The 18,472-nt window shown below is 40.2% G+C and overlaps 3 protein-coding genes across 3 annotated transcripts; all 3 read left to right on the top strand.

Moving 5' to 3' along the window:
* Positions 1–871: 871 nt before the first annotated feature.
* On the top strand, positions 872–2,039 carry hoxc6b (homeobox C6b). Its single transcript, XM_030776399.1, has 2 exons — positions 872–1,271; positions 1,741–2,039. Exons 1-2 carry the CDS (start codon positions 872–874, stop codon positions 2,037–2,039), a joined length of 699 nt encoding a protein of 232 aa, XP_030632259.1.
* A 2,844-nt stretch (positions 2,040–4,883) lies between these two features.
* LOC115815291 (homeobox protein Hox-C5a-like) lies at positions 4,884–6,640 on the top strand. The gene is made up of 2 exons (XM_030778248.1): positions 4,884–5,397; positions 6,426–6,640. The coding sequence occupies exons 1-2, from the start codon at positions 4,884–4,886 to the stop codon at positions 6,638–6,640; spliced, it is 729 nt and encodes a 242-aa protein (XP_030634108.1).
* Positions 6,641–16,788: 10,148 nt separating this feature from the next.
* On the top strand, positions 16,789–18,215 carry LOC115813727 (homeobox protein Hox-C4a-like). The gene is made up of 2 exons (XM_030776310.1): positions 16,789–17,233; positions 17,830–18,215. Exons 1-2 carry the CDS (start codon positions 16,795–16,797, stop codon positions 18,213–18,215), a joined length of 825 nt encoding a protein of 274 aa, XP_030632170.1. The 5' UTR covers positions 16,789–16,794.
* The last annotated feature ends 257 nt before the right edge of the window (positions 18,216–18,472 follow it).

The raw sequence follows: 18,472 nt of genomic DNA, 5'->3' as shown, positions 1-18,472 counted from the left end.
CACGCATTTAAATTAGAACTCATCTACCACAACTGTCAGAAGAAACAAATACGTTTATCGATTTAAAGAGGCAGTATTGCAAAACTTATTCAGTGGCTGGGTAATTCGATTACTGAACCCTATGGTCGACCACTAATGCAGTTTCCTGTCTATAGCGAGTGGAAGAGGACATAATTCTGTGTTAAAGGACAATGTCACTGTAAAAAAAAAATGATAAAAGCTGTACTCCGATTAGTAAATCCTGGTGATATTCGTCGTTGTAGTGCACGTTTTTGCACATGTTAATTAGGTCTTAAAGTTATGGGTCCATCTCGTCTTTCAAATGGGAGTAAAATGGTAAGTAAAGAAACCATTGTAACAAATCAACTCTTGTATACTGAGATCAGGTTAGGTCGAGAGATGCTTCTCTCCTAGCCACCCCCACATCCCGAGTGTGTGTGTGTGTGTGTGTGTGTGTATGGTGTGTGTGTGTGTGTGTGTGTGTGTGTGTGTGTGTGTGTTTTCTTCCACGGGGTGTGTATACATCACTACTTCAGGGAAAGAATAAAAAATCTACTTCATTTTTTTTTTTTTTACTTTCCCTCTACTCCCTGCATTTTATTGGAGGGAATGTGGTCAGCTGACACTGTCATCATGTCCATCTTAGAGCGAGGCTTAGGAAACAACACTCTGCTGTGTGCATAGTGTCTTTCTTAGCGTCCTGAAATTAATTATATAGAATTCATACAGCGCGCTTCCATTAAAAGATAGAGTGACTGAAAAAAGAGAGATCAGTTGAAAGAAAAGAAGAAAGAACACAACACGAGTAAGAGAGTGAACGAGTAAGGGAGGGAGGGAGAGAAAGAGTGGGAGCAAGGTATAGAGGAAAGGCATGAATTCCTATTTCACGAACCCGTCGCTCCCATGCCATTTAACCGGTGGTCAGGAGGTTCTACCCAATGTGGCCCTCAATTCGACAACCTATGACCCGGTACGCCACTTTTCGTCCTACGGTGCCGCGGTGGCCCAGAACCGGATATACTCTTCACCGTTCTACTCGACACAAGACAACGTTATGTTCAGCTCGGGTCGTGGACCGTATGAATACGGATCTAATGTATTCTACCAGGACAAGGATGTGCTTCCCAGCTGTAGACAAAGCAGCCTCGGACAGAGTGCACAGGGATCGTTGGCGCAGGACTATACTTCGGAGCAGGGCAGGAGTGCGACCCAGGAACCGAAGGGCAGCATTCAGATTTATCCGTGGATGCAGCGGATGAACTCTCACAGTGGTGAGTGTAACAACTCGAAGAGATAAATTAGAGCGGAACCAGCCGGGTTTTTTACGACTAGGGAAGCTACTTTTTATCACCCCATAAAGTATTAGTGCAGCACCCTGTCGCCCAGCAATAAAGGCCTTTAATCTTTAGAGGAAATCCCTTTTGGCCGCTCAATGCGCACCGCCACAAACCACCCCCATTTTAGTCGAAAACAATGACTTGAAACTTTTGTGGGTTCATTTTTTGTCTATTGTTTATTTTTGTGTGGCGGTGGCGGAGGCGTTGCTTGCGATAATACATATAATCATGCAAGTCTCATACTCTAAAATATAATCGAATATTATAAATGAATCGTCTGTTTTGGGTAATTTGTTTCTTTATCTTACGAACGGCGCGATTTAAATGTGAAAGTAAGCGAAAGTACTCCGCAGTTGTTGCGTATAATATCCCTGTCCTTTACCAAATGTATTTTCATTTTCAGGAGTTGGCTACGGGTCAGACAGACGGAGAGGTCGCCAGATCTACTCCCGATACCAAACACTCGAACTCGAGAAGGAATTTCATTTCAATCGGTACTTGACAAGACGCAGACGTATAGAAATCGCCAACGCACTTTGCCTCACCGAACGACAGATCAAAATTTGGTTTCAAAACCGCCGGATGAAATGGAAAAAAGAGAGCAATCTCACTTCCACCCTCACCGAGAACGGTTCGGCAGGAGCTAGTCAGGAAGCAGTGAAAGGGGACGCAGAGGAATCGACTGAAGAAAAGAAAGAGTGAAAACCGACATGTAAAGCCTATTTAAGGCTTAAATGCACCATTCTGCGATGTCAGGATAACGTATCTACCTATCAAATTCCGTTTGTTTGGCACAATTCACAGACTTAAGCAACATGTATAACCAGAGACACGCATTGCGTTTTGAATACAATGTGAACGCAAACACGTGTTTTACTTTTAACTTCACCAACGGCTGTTCCAAAAATGAACACTAATGGCAAACAAGGTTCATTCCAGACTTGACATTCCCACATGTATTCCCATTCTTGAACCAACGAAACACTTGAGTATATGAAGACAACGAAATACAGCTTGACGATTTAGTTTCGAAGTATTACAATTTGAGAGAGGGACAGTTTGTACGAACGTTCAGACAAAGTGCGTAATTAGAAAATCCACACGCTACAGAATCACCTCAGCATATCTGTAACTGTTTTCTGTTCGTTAGCTTGTGTGAGCCAATCCTATATACTGTAAATAATGCTCACAAAACGATCCATGCTATCCGTCTTGTGAGCATAACTGTAAATACATCACTTATTACATGCCTTATTTCTATGAGAGCCACTGTTTGCATCCAGCAGCTTTCACTGTAGTATGTGCGTTATTTAAGTTTAGAACTGTATCATGATAAATAAATAAATACAAATGTTAAAAAATCAGTCTTGTTATCGTAGTTCGAGATGTGGCTTAAAACAATGTTACGTGATGCTACCTACCTGAAAACAATATTGTATATGACCTTCACGTTACGTATTATTCAATAAAAATGTTATGAAAGTTTTCACTTTTTCCCTGTTGCACAGTTCCAAATCCACGTTATCTGAAGTTTGCCTGTAACAGTTTCTATCGCAATACAAGCTACAAGGTCTTTGACGAAAAGAACACTGACCAAGCTTCCTCCAGCGACAACAAAAACATTTAACTTTTCTCATAGATTAGCTTTTTAAAATGTATTGTGATCAAAAGAAGGCGTTTAAAAAGATCAGACCTACCAATATGTAGCTTCTAATGATACAGAAAATATTAAGAAAATTGTTTGAATTTTAAGTATCATTTCATTTGCGGTTTTCCGGAGTTATGAGGCCCTGTATGCGCACAACAAAGGAAAGCAATTCAGAGAATACAGTACAGGTTAAAAATATTATGAAATATAAATTTAAAATATGCCACTCAATAACTTCAAAAAATGGACGCGTTTTTGCATAATGGAAAGATCCTGGAGCTGTTTTTTTTTTCTTTTGGCTTTTTTTTTTTTTTTTTTACTTTCAAACAACTTACTGCAACCGCCATAGTGGGCCTCACTGGCAATTAAAGATACTTTAAGGTAATCCCAGTATCCTGAAACAAAGGAAATTCAAATCCAAAAAGAAAACTCATAAATAGATGTACAAATTTACAATTATATTTACATTTTGCTGAAAGTTAACGGCCGACAGAGTGGGTAGAAAAGCAACGCATTGTATATACGGCCCCGAATCCGTATTTCAGGAGACAAATCTATTTCAAAATTGTCTCGTGGAGAAGTACAGAGCGGGTTTCTTGGTGCTGAGGTCTTTCTCACGACATTTTGGTAGTGTTAGGTTAGAGTATTGTGGGATAATCAAATGACTTAATCATACTGACAAACACCAAAATGAATCAGTCAAACGAGTTTAAATTTCAGTTTATCTCTGTGAAAAATGGAAGTCGTTTAGTAGTAGTAGTAGTAGTAGTAGTAGTAGCAGCAGTAGTAGTAGTAGTAGCAGTAGTAGTAGTAGTAATAGTAATGCCACTACTACTGCTACCGCTTAACGCCGGAAGATAAATACTCGCGAAGGCCTCGCAGACGAAAAACAATCGCTCGTATAAAATTTTAAATTATACAAAGGTCATACAGGCGATTGTCAATGATGACTGAAAGCCGTGGCTTCTTTTAAGATCACAGTCTAAGTGAAACGACTGTCCAATAGCCAAAAACAGGCAGTCTAAGTTACCTACTCAAGCAACAAGCGAATAAAAACGAAAAGAAGTTTGGTCTAATTAGACATTAAAACAATAAAACAATACGCAACACAGCCCAATAATTCTGCTCTTTTGACTTTTTATTGACTATTTACATACACAAATATTATGTACAAACCTACGCCTAACTTGTCAGCAACAACAGACTGAAACCCCTGGAATTAGCTTTAATTTAACTTCACTGAGGCCGTTTCTCAGTGCTTGAGGGCTCCCATCTTTTGAGAGGTCTGGACAGTCAGTGCCACTAAAACTTGTCTGATTTTCGACCGAAAGCAGACTACAGTTATCTAAATTAACTGTCTGTGTGGTTATAGGTTATATGCATATGTGCCGTTTTTATTGTTGCCAGGCAAATCACAGACGTTACTTGAAAACACTGAGAAGGAATCGGTCCATAATCTGTTGCTTTTTTCTTCTCAAGCAGCAGATGACGCTCTCGGCCTTCTGTCCAGCCCTTCCCTGCCCGTGCCCCTCTAGTGTCCCCGTTACCAACTTATCAGACGATTCGCCCTCTTCCATCAATAACGTCCTGGTACGATCTAGCCAAATTTATGACTGGCCGATACAAGCACGTGATTCGTCTTAAACCACCCATATTTGGGCAATAGAAAAAGAAAAAAGAAAAAAACATCCCCCACCTATAAATCCTGGTCGTTTTTAGGATAAAACCCCCATGAACATCAAAAAGAGCCACAAATCAAAGGTAATAATAATAACAAAACGTTATAACCGTTATCGACGCTCCTATATGAGAATTATCGTGCAATGGTCAAACTTTAATGCAATAATTTAACTTGGTATAAATGCTTCATTTTTTAATCGCTGCGTTTTCCTCTTGAAATGAGCTCTTACGTAGCCAACTCCTTGTTCAAGCAAACAAGTCATGAAGCGTCCGCTTTTGCTTTGCCCAACCATGGTTACGGCACCGTGCCCGAGCTCCACGTCCCTTCAGGTTACTGCTACGGCGGGCTCGACCATCACCAGCGAAGTTCTTTCGCATGCCCATCCTCATCTAGCTCGCTGCGTGCGGGGGCGATGAACTCGGGTCCTCGGGGTAGTCCGAACGATCATATGCCACAAGCGGAGGCATCAGTTGCTGTGGGCTCCTCAAGAGATCGTCTAAATTCCAGCGGTCGCAACACTCTAAACCACGGACTGTGCGGTAACAATAGCGAGGGAGCCGTGGAGTCCAGAGAAATGCCCAGGGGGAAAACGAAAAGCGTCGAGGAGACCAAAGTTGGAACTTCGCAACCCGTTCAGCCAGTGGGACATGCCAGTCATCCGAGTCAGACACAAAGTAGTGACCAACAGCCGCAGATATACCCTTGGATGACAAAACTACACATGAGCCACGGTAAAGATTGCAGTGCCTTTTCCCTGTCTTTTATTTTTGTTGAGGTGTCGCTTCCTCACTGTTAGTCCTTCATGTGTTATTCGTCCCTTTCCCCCATCCCCTTGAGTCCGTTCATTGTTTTTCCTTGAGTTTTACAGGCCGTATTCGGAAATAATAAAACTAGCAGTCGTAAATTTTATGACAAAGGCATCAATTGCTCGTAAAACTGTCCGCTTACGCCGAAGAGGCGAACTGCGTCCAAATTTATGACAGCGTAATTGGATAAGGGAAACACAAGTCCTCGCCAAACTTTAACAATGTATCTACTCCACAAACTCAGCTAGTCCCATAACATAATGTTAGTCGTGTAAAAAAGTGGAGGAATTGGAGAAATTTTCAGATAGCCTACACATGCTCTCGCAAAGCAGAAAATCAAGAACTAGAAATCAAGAAATCTCGCATAAAATGACTTTAGTCAGAAAACTTTAGGTAGTCGAAAGTGCCACACAACTGTCATATTTCTTAAAATGAAATAGCAGTCTTAAAATGAAATAATTTGTTTTATAATAATAATAATAATTATTATTATTATTATTATTATTATTATCATCATCAACTTCGAAGAACTACTCGCCTGTTAAAGTCCTCTATTTTTTCTACGCACCAGTCTGTTCTTCCTTGTATTAAATGCTGTGTTTATTCACTGATTTACATGTTCATTTAAGTTATTATTAGGTTATCGTGATTTGCAGCGTAATGTGTGAGCAGTTACTGTTGAGTACACATCAAATGTAATGCTTGTGTGAGTGCTATACATTTCTGACTATTAGACTAATAACCGACAGATAACAGAGAAATTAGGATTTGCACAGATAGGGAGACCATCAACCAGGTAGTGTCCCACGTTCTAGTGGACATGCCATGTCCTTAGTTGGGATTGATGACCCATGCCACGAATATCACAAAACAATCAGTTACTGTTGCAGCTGGACTCGGAAGTTGTGAATGTTAGTTAAGGATTTTTTCATCTCATTTTGATACCACTCCAGAATCGGACGGAAAACGCTCAAGGACGAGTTACACCCGCTACCAAACACTGGAATTGGAGAAAGAGTTCCATTTCAACCGCTATCTCACGCGTCGAAGGCGCATCGAGATCGCCCATACCCTGTGTCTGAACGAGCGGCAGATCAAAATCTGGTTCCAGAATCGACGTATGAAGTGGAAGAAGGACTCCAAACTCAAAGTTAAAGAGCCATTCTAAATTACAATTTTCTTTAAGAATCACAACACATTTCATAGGACAGGATTCATTATGTTCTACTCATAGCCTATTATCAAACTGTGATCTTATGTGTAAATGCGATGTTATGGTATAATGTGTGAAACAATGATAATGGGATCAATAAGATTGCCGTTATTTTATTTAAGTTTGTGAGGTTATGTTCCAGTGTATGAATCTGAATTTTTATGCAAAGTAGTGCAGCTGCAGTTTAGAACTGGGGCATGAAAAGGGTCACCTTTACGAACTATTTAAATATTTAACAACTCATGTCTTCCTGGTGGTGTTCTCCCTGCTGTAATTTGACATCAATAACAATGGGCCTAACCATATGCTCCAACGAAGTCCCAAGAAAATGCATCAATGCCCACTAATTGATGCATTGTGGTCCCAGTCCTGACGATATCTGTTTCCAGTATATTTCCTGTTAAATTGCAACAAACCCCCTTATTACGAATCTTAGGCCTACTTCAAAGTGTTGTAATCGAATGAAACGCGTCATGCAATACGTGAATTTTAGTAGGTATGAGAACACGCGGGTGTATTGGGTCCATTTCTTTTCTTTTTTGTTCATTTGGAGGGACCTACGATCGAAAATGAGCGCTGACACAACATTACGCCATTTCTGTAGGCTTAAAATGAAATGTGTTGTTAATGTAAACTTAGAAGGAAATGTGAACATGTTTACGTCAGTGGGTTTAACATAGTAGCCACCCTAGTGTTTAGAGCTAAGCTCTCTAAAACCTCTTTTTTAATGTGTACATAATATTTTAATGAAATATACTTGACCGTAAGCACGCTCAGTACGTTGAGCTAGGCTGTGCTTGGATTTTAGCAGATGTTAAATTTTAATGATCACATCACGCAGAAATGCATATATGACATCCCCTTGTCTTGTTTGGCATGTCGTTACTTTGCCACATATGACATAATGATTTACCACTGTCCTAGACTGGGCAAAGAGAACTTCCTCCTTTGGTGGAGACCAGTTATCTTAATTAAACTTCTCGGATGTCATCTTTGTGAGTACATTTCAAAAGCCTCACACCAAACTTTACCGTAAGTAATTTTCTTTCTCAGTATACTCCTTATTCCCCTACTCTTAATCCCCTGTTTTGCTCTTCTACTCCTTGTGCTCTTATTGCTGAGTTGACCTGTTTCTCTCTTCTCACACATTTCATTGTACCGTTGACCCTGTGTCAACCTGCATATGACAAATAAACTCTTAAACTTAAAAGCAGCTCATTAAGACGCACTGGTGCTCGAAAATGGTCAGGCCTGTCCCAAATAAACAAACAAAAAAAGCAATTATAATAATTTAATTGATGGTGGAAAGTGAAGAGATGAGACGTTTCTTTTACGTTCACAATCTGTGTCTGAATGTGAGTTCATTGTTGTTACGAAATAGACCTGTTGTTCTATGTATAGCTATTAAACTCTCTCGCATACATTTCGCTTCTGGCGCCTCTTATTAACCCCGAATGGCCTGCGTCATACCCTTCCTTAGTTTAGAGGCGTTAAAGTAAGTCAATCATATGGATATATACCCTTCGTTGTAAATATACAGTTTATAAGAAGTGCGTACAGTAGGCTACAACGAAAGTCAGAAAATTCTTAAAGCCATAGTATGTAACGTTTCCTGCTGTTCAGCGACCAGTTAAATTAATTAAGTACAATTACTGCTTCACGAACACCAATCAATGAAAATAATGGCAATTTTTCCCAAACTTCACCTGAAGACATTATTCTCGGTACACATTGTAGTCTACCAGGTGAATCTCACTGACTTTTATCTCTGGCAATCTTAGCTCTGAGTATTAACATGAGGTTGGCTCTTTGTAGGTTACTTCCTCAGGGCAATTTCTGGTCGTACCAAACAAAGTGGCAAGGCAACTGAGTATCGCGGTCTCGACAGTTGCATGCTTATAAAAAGTTGTAAAAAGATGTCTCTCAACTCATCTTTTTCTTCCAATTACGGTCTCCATAGTATAATTATGCTTTGTAGTGTAGTCTGTAGGTCAGTAAGTAGACAGTGAGGGCTGAAACTTATTGATATGTATATTCCAAAATAAAAGAAAAACTTAGATAAGTATGTGTCACTTGATCTTCATCACTCGCAGATGTGCCTGCGCAGCTGATGTAGTTGCCCTTTGATTATTAGCCGAAACACAAACTGTTTTGGTCCTAAACAGCTCTCAATCTGAGTTTAACTTTGATGCCGATACACTATCGGTCCCTGCTTCCTCTGCAATTATTTACAGTATGGACGGATGCCTGTAAAACTTTATGGCCCTGACGGGTAATAAAACTTTATAGCTTTGCCTAGCACCTCTCAAACGGCGACAATTGTTTCCTGTCTAACGAAACAGAGAGTATGCCTCCTCTGTGACAGCCTTTGATGTGTCCAGCTCGTTCCTCTACAAAAATGCATTAATTTTCCAGCTACTGATGAGCTGTCAACACGAAATATTGAAGGAGTCCAATTTATAAGTCGCAATACTGTAAAATAATTGTGCCCAAAGTCGTAATGTTAAAATAAACATAAGACATCTATGAAATATGAAAATGATTTACTTCTAAACTATTTGGTTTTAAATATCCAGGGATTCGATTATATTGCGACATACGCACGTAAGGGCCCCAAAAAATAGGCAAATAATGATATCTAGAGTTTAAGTTGTGCGTTTTGAGGCCAAGAAACTCGGTCTGTGTGTGCCACATTGTACACTAGCCTATAATACACTCCAGTGCATATTGCATTCTGTCATACCATTAACAGGGCCTACTCAGCGATTCGGCATAACAGACAATAAACATTACTGTAAACTGAGAAACTCCTTTAGTCCACAGTCCCCCTCGAAAACTATTCACTCTGCTCATAAATACCGCACACTGGCACTGTTTTCGACGTAACAAGTTTTTAGATTAGGAAATTAACGTTTCAGCGCAACCAAACCCATTGCAAGACTGCACAGAAGTATTAAACCAGGCAGGTGACAATGTTGAATGACACCCTCCCCCACCACTCCCTCCTCAAAAAAGTGTGAGCCTTATTGTCAGACATTGAATTTCAACAAACTTTGTATCAAACGTTTCCTTGTCATACTGAAAGAACTATTTTTCAAAGACGTCTTGGTCAGTTCTCTCCAAGACTTCTAAGACAAACATTATTATTACTCACCAGCTCTGCGTAGTCAGTAAGGCTATGAGGAGGTCCTCCGTGTACTCTCATTGAGTGACATTCAGAGTTTATCTGATTCAAGAAGCCCAACGGTCAACTAGGATGTGTGAGGTCACTGTTTTCAAATTGCACATTTTGAGTGTGTGCGTGTGTGTGTGCGTGTGCGTGTGTGCGTGTGTGTGTGTGTGTGTGTGTTGCTTTACATTTAAACTTTTCTAGGCTTATGGTAAAGGGCCTGAGGAACTAACTGTGAATGGCTCGCGTGGAACACGTGACGCCATTAAAGTAAGTTTTATGGCTAGGCAGAGCTGACAAACCCCTCAATATATTTACATCATACATAACGTTAACTGTTGTGATCGCAGCTGTTGGCTGCCCTTATCTGGGTGGACAGTAGACTACGAGCGTTTAGTGGGGATTATCTCGTTCCCAATGCTCCTTGGTCTCCTCGTTCGACTTCGGCAAATGGCTCCCAGACGGTGCAGTAAGTTAATAATCTTGTTTCTCGAGCCTGTAATGAAATAGACACCTGCCCTCTGTCACCCAAGAGGGCCTAATTAATACCGTAATTTAATGTTTCTTTGAGAAATGCATTGCTGGTCTTAGCGCTAATGGGCTTCAATTAGGCTCTCACTATGTAAGCATTCCTTTTGTGTGTTTCACCTAAATAGTTTGTTTTGTTGGGATGTTGTGCTGTTTGTCGCAAGTCGTCTGAATAATTATGTCAAGTAACTTCCTTCAAGCTTGTAATTCCTTTGTTCCTATGTGTGTGTTTGTATCTTCATGGTCAAAATAAATTTGAATGATTCTTTTATAACTTTATTGTAACTGGGCCCTTGAAAAAATTCAAGGTTATTCTGAAGAAGAATGTAGTAATTTTACATATGCAACAACCTCCATTTCATCAGTAGTAGCAAGTAGTTTTGACAAATAAAAAGAGGAAAAATGACAGAATTTCATACAGACTCCTATAAAACTTCCTTCATTCATAACTATACTTTCACCTCACATCAATGGGCATTTCTTCTTCCCATCATTATTTAGTATGGCCTGTTTATATTCCACAGGTTGCGGTTGAAAATGTAACTTACAGCTATTCTTTTACATACTCAGAGGGAACACAGTGTAAATTTTACCATACTTAACTTACTGCAATCATACTGTTGCTAATCAGAGTGTTATGATACATATCTTTTGGCAGTTCTTCCTGATGCTCTACACAGTAGATAATAATAGGTCCCAGGGTCTTTTTGACAATGTAACAGCAGTGTTACAGACATTAAAATTCCCTTATAAATGTGAGCTTAGCAATTTGAGGAGATTCAATTAATTACACAAATACACAGAAAAGAAGAACAGATTGCACGGCACCCTTATTTTCCAGTGTCTGGTTTTAACTTAAGATGTCCCAGCAGGATGGTGCAGTGTGTTCTTTTCGTGAGTTGGGAGACGTGCTGTTAACCAAATGACCCAATTTCAGTTCTCTGCTGTTATGATGACAATCAAGTGAACTGCTCCTTCCTGGTGATGCTTATGTGTTTTGGACTGTAACCGTGACTTGTTTGAGATGGGATAATTGAAAGTCAAAGGAAATTTTAAATGTGTTTTTGTGCTGGATTGGCACCACAAATTCTATTACAATGAGGAAAGGAGAAGGAGGAAAAGGAGGAGAGAGGAAGAGGAAGATAGAATGATAATGTGAACAGGCCCAGCAACCCAGATATGCACAGCCCATAGTGTTTTTCCATAAATGAACAAATGCACCAGAGATTACTGGCTGGTGTTGAAAAGCTTAAAGGTATTTTAGGTGTTTATTTGATTTTAATTTTTAAAATACAAATTTGCTGCTTACTTTAGTTATCTGTGTTGACAGCATAAGACTCCTTGTTATTAGCTGAAACGTTGCTTATGAAATTATAGAAAAATTTGGAGGATTCGGCCACTCTCTATGGACAGGGCTGAGAATTCTGATATCCCAAGTCTACTGTCTTACATGCTATCTGCAGTTTACCACAGACTCAGCCAATATCAGAACATACATTTTGTTTTGGCCTCTGTTTTAATGGTAGTTTCAGCAGTGCACCTTTTCACAGGAAGAAATACAATTCTATTGCAGGTAAGAAGCCTGTGTTGAAATTGCAGGTCATTCAAGATGCTGGCATCAGTGTTTTTAAATGACAATTCAGCCATATTACAAAGAGACACACTAAACAGCAGACAAATACACAATAATATGCATGTATTCAAAATATATTTTGTATTTCTTGTGAAACTGACATACCTATCATGGTTTGGTCATTAGAGAATCAATAGTGTTACTTTTACTGTACAATTACAATTACTGTGTTTGATCAAAATCTGTATCAGGAAGGCCTATTGAGAAAACCTTGTACTGAAGGGAAGGAGATTTTCGAGGGCCTCTTTTAGGATAATCAGCCACAGACTATATCAAAACAGCCAGCAGAGTGAATATCCAATAAATTTTAATGACAACTGCAAGGAAACCCGCTAATCGTGATGCAGCGTTCCATGGTAGCATTAGTTATGGTAATGACTATCGATACTGTGAAAATGTGGAGTGGAACCTGTGAGTTCGGCTCATCATAAAACGTTATGATTTACCACGAGTAGTATGACGTCAGTATAACGGTAGTCGTCAGTGACTAGCATAGCTGACATGATGGGGGCTTTGTACATACGGAATAAAACATGAAACATTTTGATTCATTATTTGGAAATAAAAGGAAAGCTTATCGATTATTGGCAATCTCCATGGCAATGTGGATAGAAATGAGAGGGAGAATTCACAGTCATTGGTGGTAACATGGTGAATTATTAAGCTACAATGGTCATGATGTAGAAGAACACAGCTTTTATATTTCAGTGTTTTAGTTGTCTTCAATATATGAGCAAATGTGGGCTGATTTAACATGCGTATTCTCCCTGCGAAGTCAGAGCATCAATTTTTACATCATGCCTTTTTAAATGAATAGAAGTTTAATGACCCACTCATGATCTCAAGAGTATGCATAAAATCAGATAATCCGCGTTCTCATTCTTCAAGTTAGGAATTGATTCTTAAATGGGGCTCGAAGACGTCAACTTGCTGCAAACGCGAGACACAGCCCGAACTGTCATTAGAACTGCTTGCATCAATAGCAGGTTAAAGGGACACATCCGACAGAAAGAAAAGCCCTCTCTCTCTCTCTCTCTCTCTCTCTCCCTCTCCCGCTCTCTCACACAGACACGCACACGCATACACTCACGCGCGCGCGCGCTCACACACACACATAGATACAAACACGCGCGCATGTGTGTGTGTACTACGAACTGTGATTTCATCTGTACAAGTGTGTTACTACATTAAATATATTTCAAATATTGTCAGATTTTTGTCAAAATGTGTTACACTGTTGTGTCGATATAAACATTTAAAGGCATAAACAACTGAAAGCATTGCGGAAAAGGGGATGATATTTTCTGTAATTTCTTTTTTATTTCTGATTTTCAGTAAATGAGTTTCAAGAACTAGAAACACAGCTAACAAATTAAACAATACTACATATTCACAATACGTCAGTTCATGACTTTGAATGAAATGACAGGTTAAGCGATTATCCGGAATTCAAATACAGAATGCAAGGTTTCATAACCAGCTGATTTTAATGGAAACGCAGGTAAAAGACAGATTTTTCTCGACGACAAATAAATATATATTTTTAAAAGAATGCGTATTCTTTAACAAATATGTCATACCATCGTGGATTCCTTTTCTACAGCTACCCAAAATAACCAAAAAGAGCTCGTTGAATCAAAGTCAAAGTACACACGAGCATGTGAATAATTAGGCGTAATCTCCTGATTTCGCCTAAAGTCTAAATGTTAGAGTGCTAGAGTTAGAACTAGCCCCATTCCTTTTTACCCAGAAGTGCGGGAGAGAATGGAGCAGAAAGTGGCTGCGCACGCTGGGAGCAGTAAGGAAGTAGCCTAAATGCCTCTGTGTTACTTGTTAAAACATACAGAAAATAATATCCAAAGCCTTCTTGACGCAAATATTTTAAAACTCAAATTAAACTTCGGAATACTTTGCCAAATGGGTCCATTTGATCCTCTTACTTTAAAACTAGTTATTGACGAGGGATCTAAATGGCATTTTGTGGAGACAAATTTCATTGGCGATACCTCATCAATAACTTCATGGCAGTGAACTATTGGAACAAGTCAAACGTACGAGGTGAAACGCCGGTCACGCTGTCTAACGAATATTAAAATGTGCCTGCAGCGTGAGAGAGAGAGAGAGAGAGAGAGAGAGAGAGCGAGAGAGAGAGAGAGAGCGAGAGCGCACATTATTGTGTTTATATCTCAAAATAAAAATAAACACAACCTGCATTAAGAGGCAGTTGTAAGATCCATTCTTATTTAACAAATTGCCTAACAATTAAATCGCTTTTTATTTTCTTGTTTTGCGGTGCAGGCCTTTGCAAACTGTGTGTTTGCCATGAGTTACTGATTAATGTGTTTGTTTTAGATTACTCTTCTGATTCGAAAGCATTATTTTTATATGTGGCGATTTGGGTGTCACAGCTTTATTTTCAATTTAGGCTACTTATGCTCCATGGGTTACTGAACGGTCAGCATGCTAATGCAAGACAATATGCACCCTCTGGGACAATAGAGAGATATTTTTCATCATCTGTCATGTGGACGCTTTGTATCTTCCGTTTCAGTATATTGAATATTTATAATTTGCTGGGGCACCCACAAGGTTACATCTTGGCCAAATTTGTGCAAGGCACCAATATCCTTTTCTATCATTTCGGGACGAATGAGAACTAAGTAATATAATTATTGAAGTCATTCGAGAGAACACATCGCGGACGATTGATGAAGACTTTAAAGACTGATAAATAATTTGCTTTCGGCACGCTCGCTTAAATGTCGAGGATGTTAACCTGCAAACATGCAAAGCCCACTAAATGACACAAAGACCTTGTATTGGCGTTTTCGACTTCCTCTGTACATGTTAGAGAAATTCAGCCATTGCGCACCCTGTACACACACTGATTCTCTATGCACATCTGTGGGGCCTACATTACAGCCCATTCTCATAACTTCCCGGGGCCCTGAGATAGGGGTGAAGGGTCACCAAGTTAGATCACTGGGTAAGCCGGAAACTTTCAACGCTAATAATTATCTTGTATCTGAGGTATTTCGAGCTAACTGATTTATGATGGATTCCAGTAGAACAACTGTGAAAAGGAAAAGCCCAACAATGAAAGAATTTATGCGAGTAACTATCGTCATGTAGTGGCATGCATTTGTGTGTGTGTGTGTGTGTGTGTGAGAGAGAGAGAGAGAGAGAGAGAGAGAGAGAGAGAGAGAGAGAAAGCAGTAGTCGACAGGAGCGAGAGATTTTAGAAAGCATGCAGTATTTACAGCGTTTATATTTCAAGTCGTCTATATGCACCCTGTAGAACCGAATTTGTGTAATCAATTAACAACCGCAAATTCGTCTCTACGGGAATACATGGGCGATTCCAATACCACAGTCATACCAAGCCATGCCAAGAAGTTAAGGCAAATATTTTAGTGCTCAGGGAGATGTATAGGAAAAGGAAGCGGAGGGCAGAGACAGTGTGTGACGGAAGAATGATCGAGGAAATCGTAAAGTATGTGAACGCGCTAGGATCATTGGGATTGATTTACAGCTTTTTACTGCCCAATAAAAAGCAGACAACATACTGGAGGCCTTCCACGTCACCGGTCGTGTGCGATGACAATAAATAAGGCATGCTAACGTTATGTGTCGTTTTTATTTTTATGCCGTAAAAACTGACAAAGCCATGATCATTATTTAGGAAGTGGACAGACTAAGTCCGTCAGTATCTCACCAACTGTAGATTACAAAGGAGCACAGTCTGAGGCCCACTACACTAACAGTAACCAAATCACATGCAGTGTCATCAAGGCACACCTTCTAAGAACTGGAACAGATTTGTCACTTCACTTAAATAGCCTACATTACAGTCAACATAGGAAAAAAAACAGAAGTAGATTTAAAAAAGTACATTGCTGCTAAAGCATTGCTCTAAATTATAATGATTGATTACTAATAATAACAGCAGTAGCAGCAACAACAACAACGACCACCGCCACCACCACCACCAACAATTATTATTATTATTATTATTATTATTATTATTATTATTATTATTATTGGGCTATTATTATTATCTGTGTTATGAAAAAGTAACCTTACGTATTACTTTTCTTGCTTATAGTAGCTTAATTGTATTTCGCTGCAGATCATGATCTAGGATTTATGTGTGTCTGTGTTTTTACTATTTAATTTTGCAAATAACGGTTTACAGAAAAAAAAGGTCTTCCTCGAGCGCCCTGTTACAGTTCTCACGTTGACTTAAGACTCTAACTCTGCATGAGACATCTCCAAATCATATCATAAATCTAATCTTGAGGCATTGCTACGACAGTTTTTCAATTAGATTATTTATACCACTGTTCCAGTGCCGTTTAGCCAACGGAGTTGACCGCTCAGCCCCTGGTGCAGTTGTTTTACACTTTGTCTTTCACTCATGCACATTTTTTCGGACCTAAAACAGTCTGATTGTACTACTGCCCATGCCTAGCGGTAACGCCAATCTGCAACCGCCATGCACACAAAGGCGCACTGACCTTCGACTTCATTCGCCGTGGTGTACAACGACCAGGTCGAGGTACGGGAATTTTAGAAAAACACATCGGCATTGTAACACAAAGGGATAGAAAAGATGGGAATAAACATTTAGTTCCTTATCCGGGAACTACCTCACTGGCTGCCATTGGACTGCCGGGTCACGTGGTAAAAGTAACTTTACAGGGTCGCTCGCTAGTAGGAGGGCTTTATGGACCAGAAAAACGACAAAGGTAGAAAAATTATTTTCCACTCCAGAAATTAATGATCATGAGCTCGTATTTGATGGACTCTAACTACATCGATCCGAAATTTCCTCCTTGCGAGGAATATTCACAAAATAGCTATATCCCTGAACACAGTCCTGAATATTACAGCCGCACGAGGGACACCAGCTACCAGCATCACCACCAGGACTTGTATCCACCGCGAGTGACCTACCAGGAGCGCCAGTATAATTGTGCAAGCATTCCCGAGCCTGAGCCCCAACGAGGGCATGGACTCACTCACTCGGGAAACCTGCTCGCGGGGAAGGCACAGGCAGCTCCACATGAGCCCCCACCACCTTTACCCACGTCCCCCTCAACCCCACCGAACGCGCCGCCCGCCTGCATTCAAGCTGCCCCAGAGCTGCCCACCAGCACAGCCGCGACTAAGCAGCCCGTGGTCTATCCCTGGATGAAGAAAATTCACGTCAGTACCGGTAGGCACAGCTTGCGATATTGTTATCACTTTTCCTGAGCTCGTTACACCTATCTCTCTCACACACTCCCTCCTTCGCACACGTTTTCCTACTTCCCTTTCCCCTACTTTACCTTGATCGTCTGTCTGCCGTAACCAGCAAGTGCTGCGTACGATGTGAGAGAGAAGCCCTTTGAAACGACGCATATGAGGCGAATTTACGACTCAGCATTGGCAATTACACCCGCCATAAATTTTATAGCGGAGGCACTAGTCTGGACAGCCGTATTGCTATGTGGCTTTCTCTGTTATGTATGTGTCGGAGGAAGGAGAGAGAGGAGGAGGGAAGCGAGTAAGATGAGGCAAAAATAACTAAGATTTGTAATGCTGAATTAATAATTCAGCGACTGTCCCAATATTCAAGCGCTCCTCCATGGTGTGATCGCATCAAGGTCCCTTTGAATTATTCCTATCGATTTCTAATCGATAGGAATAACTGAGAATGTCCTTAAAAATGAAAGCAAGTTTCAAACCCCCAACATTTCTTATTTACACTTTTTTAAAATTTTCCCCATTTGACACAAACTTTGTTTTTGCGCATCATTTGCCCCTTTTCAGTGAACCCCAATTACAATGGAGCAGAGCCCAAGCGGTCCCGGACTGCTTACACTCGGCAGCAGGTTTTAGAATTGGAGAAGGAGTTCCACTATAACCGCTACCTTACTCGGCGAAGACGCATCGAGATCGCCCATTCTTTGGTGCTCTCTGAGCGGCAGATCAAAATTTGGTTTCAGAATCGCAGGATGAAGTGGAAAAAAGACCACCGACTACCCAACACCAAAGTTCGATCCTCCACCACCTCCTCAGCTGCAAGCTCAGGAGCCAATACAGTCACCACAGCCAGCAATGTGGCGGCTACAGTTGGCTCCAATACCGCGGTGGTCTCGGATGAACATTCACGGGTGTCTAGGGTCGACCGAGACCAGGATATTACAAGATTATAGACAAACAATATTTCACCATGTGTGAAGGAAGGGATATTTATAGAAAATATATTCTTTTTATATGTATATTAAGATTTGTTTCTCGTTGTGATTTTGTGCGCATAACTAGGTTTTCTTTGAAGTCCAAGGTTATATAAATTTGCATGTTATATAGCATGGATTACAGCGAATACCTATGGATTACTTCGGCTATCAGGGTTTATTTATTCAACACAGTAACTATTTTATTTTTCAGAAAATTTTTGTGACTGGAGAGA

This window comes from Chanos chanos, chromosome 6, assembly GCF_902362185.1.
Source record: "Chanos chanos chromosome 6, fChaCha1.1, whole genome shotgun sequence".
Taxonomy (NCBI): domain Eukaryota; kingdom Metazoa; phylum Chordata; class Actinopteri; order Gonorynchiformes; family Chanidae; genus Chanos; species Chanos chanos.
The sequence above is the reverse complement of the archived record's forward strand: the minus strand, read 5'-3'. Positions and strand labels throughout refer to the sequence as shown.